Source organism: Magnolia sinica, chromosome 18, assembly GCF_029962835.1.
Source record: "Magnolia sinica isolate HGM2019 chromosome 18, MsV1, whole genome shotgun sequence".
Lineage (NCBI taxonomy): Eukaryota > Viridiplantae > Streptophyta > Magnoliopsida > Magnoliales > Magnoliaceae > Magnolia > Magnolia sinica.
The window spans coordinates 12,487,203-12,492,328 of NC_080590.1; the positions used below are offsets into that span (position 1 = coordinate 12,487,203).

General features: G+C 42.3%; 1 protein-coding gene across 2 annotated transcripts; it reads right to left on the reverse strand.

Annotated features, from left to right (window-relative positions):
- Positions 1–515: 515 nt before the first annotated feature.
- LOC131233339 (14 kDa proline-rich protein DC2.15-like) lies at positions 516–1,309 on the reverse strand. Of its 2 annotated transcripts, none has more exons than XM_058230026.1 (2): positions 1,144–1,309; positions 516–1,071 (listed from the first exon to the last, which is right to left on the reverse strand). In XM_058230026.1, the coding sequence occupies exons 1-2, from the start codon at positions 1,307–1,309 to the stop codon at positions 791–793; spliced, it is 447 nt and encodes a 148-aa protein (XP_058086009.1). In that variant the 3' UTR covers positions 516–790. The 2 variants fall into 2 exon arrangements, with proteins under 2 accessions (XP_058086009.1, XP_058086008.1); XM_058230025.1 differs by having other exon boundaries at positions 516–1,092.
- Positions 1,310–5,126: the final 3,817 nt, after the last annotated feature.

A 5,126-nucleotide genomic window follows, 5' to 3' on the forward strand; every position in this document is an offset into this window, starting at 1 on the left:
GCCCCATCCCACCGTGATATATCTGTTTTATCCCTATCGTTCATTCATTTTGCCAGCTCATTTTCAGAAGTTTTGGATAAACTGATATTTGTGTTTTCCATTTCAACGAGGTCTTTGAGACCTTATCAACAGGTTGAATGGCAAATAAACATTACAGTGGGCCTTAAAAGGATTTTTAACGGTGGACGTTCAATCAACACTGTTTTCCTATGGTGTGGCTCACCTTAGATTTGGAATTGCCTCATTTTTTAATTAAGCTCTTGCCCTAAAATGGACGGAGGCGTGGATAAAACACAAACATCAGTAGGGCCACAAATCGTTGACACCAGCTACCAGGCTGGTGTTGGGGTCACTTGCCAAACCGCGTCTCTCTCTCACATCTTACCAGTACAATAAACGTGCATGTTTGATATCAACAAATGCCATGAGAGGATTAAAACATGAAGGGTGCGTTTTATTGCACCAAATATCATGATATTCAGTGCAACCAAACGCAACCGAAAGCAAATTCAAAATTCGATCATAAACGAAGCTTTATTTAACATCGCCATCCTTATGATGGAAAATACAAAGCCATTGTACTTTCATGGCTCCAAATGCTCCCTCTCTCATTCACAACTACATTTAACAACTGTATTCACAGTGCAAGAAGAAGCTAAAGAAAGACATGATGACGATACATGCAAAGAAAACAACATAAATCCTACGGCACCAATGAAGGCTTATTCACTTACACCAAACAAAACCCAAAGACAGGAAAAAAGACCGAAACCGATGGTGATTAGAGCTCTTAGGTGCATTTGAACCCTGATGGGACCTTATACCCACATGCATTCACCAGCAAGCTAAGGGTGACGGCGACGTCGAGATTTATTCCCAAGATGTTGGCCTTAATGGCGGTGCACAGGCACAGTGCTACGTCGAGATCGACCAGGCCTTGGAGGAGAGAGCAACAAGGGAGGGTAGCTGGGGAGCCCACAACGATGTTGGCCAACCCTAGCAAGTTGGCACATACGCCAAGCTTGAGTGCGTCCCTAGGGCACTTACCGCCGGTCGATGGGGTGGGAGAAGGTGTGGGCGTGGTGGGAGAAGGTTTGGGCGGAGAAGGTGTGGGCGTGGTGGGAGAAGGTTTAGGCGGAGAAGGTGTGGGCGTGGTGGGAGAAGGTGTGGGCGGGGGCTTTGGCTTTGGCTTTGGGGTAGGGCTAGGGTTGCATGGGCATGGTTTGTAATGGTTGGCTGAGACAAAAACAAAGAAGAGAAGGTTGAGGGAGAGGAAGAGCACAAGGGATGCTGAGCTCTTTGAGGCCATCTTCAAACACTTGGATATTGATGGTAATGGAACTGGTGATGGAGAGATTGGTTATGAGTGGTATAGGTATTTATAGAGGGAGTTCTGATGTATAAGAGTCGGTTGTTTCGGAAAATAATGTGTTGTGAAACGGTTCCCATATGAACTAAGGTGGGCCACACCAAGCGATGGATGCTTGATTGTTTAGAAGTTTGTGTGGTGGAGATTTAACTAACTAGATTGCCATCTCATTCTCACCAGTATGTTACGATATTATTCGCCATCTTCTGTAGCTTACGTGTCATTGGAATGTAGTAGCTAATTAATCGATGAAGAGACAATTCAGGGGAGCACGTGCCAATGTTTCTCATTTGTGCTAGATGTTAGATCTGGGCCGTTCATCAGGTGGAGCCTGCAGTGAACATGCCCTGGTCGGAAACATAGGTTGGTCCACTATTTTGGTAGGCCGCAGATGTACTTTCAAGAAATGATGTGTTCTTTTCTTCTAGCCATTCATTTTCCTGGTACCGGTATAGTCCACATGATTACTCGAACAGCTTGAATTATTGGCCAGGGCATGGTCACTGCGAGCCTCATCGGATGAATTGCCCGGATTCTCACACGTTTTGCGGTTGTCACGTGTCCCGTGAATCACTTATTCACTAGAATAACCTGGAGCATTTCATCTGGTTCATTTCTTTTTGGCATATAGCTATCCATATTTACAAGAATGCTAATCATACTGCACCATACAAACAGCAAACGTGATCTGAGCGGCTCATACGGTTCCGTGGAGCGCACCACGATGTCTTGAAAGATCCTCTATGTTCATCAGTTTTGCCCACACGATTAGGTTATGAGCACAAAAAATGATGCAGATCCAAGAGTCAAGTGGATTCAGTACATGGCGGGTTGTTTTTGTCTTGTCGGTGGCTTACGTGGTCATTTTGGGAAGCGGATTGGCTAGCGTACCTCGAACCAGCTATATAGCTGCTGTATTGACGTCAACGAGTTCCGCGGGTCTGATCATGAGGTATGTGTTATATCCAATTCCTCCATTCATTTGGTGATCTCGTCTTAAGGCTCAAACGGAAAATAAGATAGATCTAACTATCAAGTGGACCACATTGCTAAAAGTAGTGGGAGATTGAACGTCTACCACTGAAACCCTTTTTGGGATAACAGAAGTTTTGGATCAATATGAAATTTGTTTTTCCTCTTAATTTAGGCTTTTTTGACCTTATGAACAGATTGGATGGAAAATAAAAGATTATGGTGGCCGTACGAATTATTTAAAAGTAAAAATAATTATCTCTGCTGCTATTTATGGTGTGGTCCAGATGATCTTTGGATATGATTCATTTTTTGGACGAAGCTCTAAAATGATCTCTAAAAATGGATGAACGGTTTAGATATAATAAATACATCACTGTGGGGCCATGTAACTTCTATGCCCTTTCAACCGTTCGTACAACTGGGAGCTCGAGGAGCGTAGTGCTCGTCTTCGCACGACTATAGTTGCTGTGTATACGTACCTACAGCAGCTATGTACCTGCTGTGTGGTACAACAGCCAATCCGCTTCCGTCATTTTGGGAGCGAGGTGAATAGCTGTAGAAACTTTACTGAGAATTCTTCTTTCCCTCTTCTGTACCGTCCAAAGGTTTTTGAAATGGGAGACGGATTGGCTACTCCCCCAGACACCAGCCCCGTGGCTGATGGTCGGTGCTCTGTGGGCCCCACCATGATGTATGTGTTTCATCCATTCCGTTCACCAATTTTTACAGATCATTTTAGGAATTTATAAGAAAAATGATAGGATATAAATCTTATGTGAACCACACCACAGGAAAACAATAATGATTGGATATCCCCCATTAAAATCCTCCTAAGGCCCATTGTACTGTTTATTTGACATCCAATCTGTTGATTAGGTCATAAGGACCCAGATTAAGGGAAAAAATAAATATCAGCTTGATGCAAAGCTTTTATGGCCCCCGAAACGTTTTTAATGGTCAACGTTCATTCAACACTGTTTCCTGTAATATGGTCCACTTGAGATTGATATACAAATCGCTTTTTTCTTTTATACCATAAAATTATCTATAAAAATAGATGAACGGCATGGATGAAACACATACATCATGGTGGGGCCCACAGAGCACCGACCACCTGCCAATGGCTGGTGGCAGGGGGAGTAGCCAATTCGTTTCCTTTGAAATGACATTGCAGCTGAAAAAAAGGTAGGCCACACAACGGGAAACAGTGAGGATGGAAACGACCATCCAAACTTTCCAACGCCCACCGTGATGTTTGTATGCCATCCGAACCGTTCGTAAAGTTATTACCACTTTCAATAAATTGAAAAAAAAAAATGTATATCTATTAGCCTAATCAAAGACTTCTGCTGCCCCAAGAAGGTTTCAATGGGGCTTTCAATTCCCACTATTTCCAATAATCTGTTCTACTTTGAGTTTTAGATATGCTTCACTTTTGGACTCATGTCTTAGAATACCTCGATTAAATGTGGGATGAAGTGAATATCACAAAGGCATCAGAATGGCCCACATTCGCATCCTTCCAAAATCAAACTTGCTGAAGGATCCTTCCCTGAATTGGAGAGAGGTAGACGGTTATAAAAAGATATTTGCCCATCAATCAAGCTTGTTGGAATTTTGTAAACGGTCAATGCTCAAATACAGTGGCTGGGATTGTCCCACTAGCCGGCTTTCTTGACCAGATCACATTCACTGTGAGCCATCCTAATGAGTGGCTTGGATCTCACACGCACGCACACGTGTCCTACTCATTGTTGTGCTACATTTAAGATTAGCATGCTTACTCTTATTAGAGTGACAATCAAGATACCGTTAAGATTGAGATTTGACAATGGCCATTTTGATTTTTGATAATTATTGGTAAATAATTGTAAATAAATAATTATTCTTTAGCGTCAGCAATTCATGTACCGGCCGCCTTCCCGTGGCGTTGACTGTTACCCAAGGTTTGCCGCTAAAATCGAAGTAGGAAAACATATGCGTATTAATAAAATCCATGGGTGCCACCGTTATGTATATCTTTGATCCATGTTGTCCATCCATTTTAGTCACTCCACATGAGCCCAAAAGTGAGGTGGATCCAAAGTGCAGGTGGGCCACACTATAAGAAATAGTGAGAATTGAACACCTACCATTTAAAACTTCCTAGAGCCATGGAAGTTTTGAATCAAGCAGATAGTTATATTTTCCTGTCATTTATGTCTATATGACCTTATGAATTCCAGTTGGCCCTGAGAAGGTTTTGGCTTTCAACCCTTTTTTCCTGTGATGTGGTTCACTTGAACTTATAATCTGCCATATTTTCTGGATCATGCACTAAAATGAGTTGGTAACGAGACCAACAGATTTTGTTGACGTAATTCCCGTTCTATTCGAATGCATGCAATCACTGTTTTGATCTGTAATTAAACTTCTTTTTTACTCTTTTTAAAACTTCAGTGAGTGTTGATTTGTGACCATTTGTGGTAGAAAATGAAAAAACAAACCGACTCACAAACACGCATGTAGAATGCAGTCCCATTACACATCACCATAACATTGCACGTGTTCGAGATCCAATCAGTCCATCAGTTGGGGCCATAAACAGAACCCATTATGCCAAAAATCAGGTGGACCACTTGCAGCTAATAATACACAGTATGACCCACCTGATTACCTGCTTGGATCTGATCACGCTGGCACATGCGGAGCATGTAGAGCGGCTACCTATCCACCCATGTAGTTTAAATTAAACAAACCTCATTGAAAATATACCAAAAATTGAGTTTTGTTCCATTGCATA

Bases quoted from the DNA above. Each gene is read 5' to 3' on its own strand.
- LOC131233339 (XM_058230025.1), bottom strand. From the start codon at position 1,309: ATGGCCTCAAAGAGCTCAGCATCCCTTGTGCTCTTCCTCTCCCTCAAC. The intron at 1,093-1,143 runs CTTCTCCGCCTA...CTCCGCCCAAAC, and splicing joins TTCTCCCACCACGCCCACAC to CTTCTCCCACCACGCCCACA.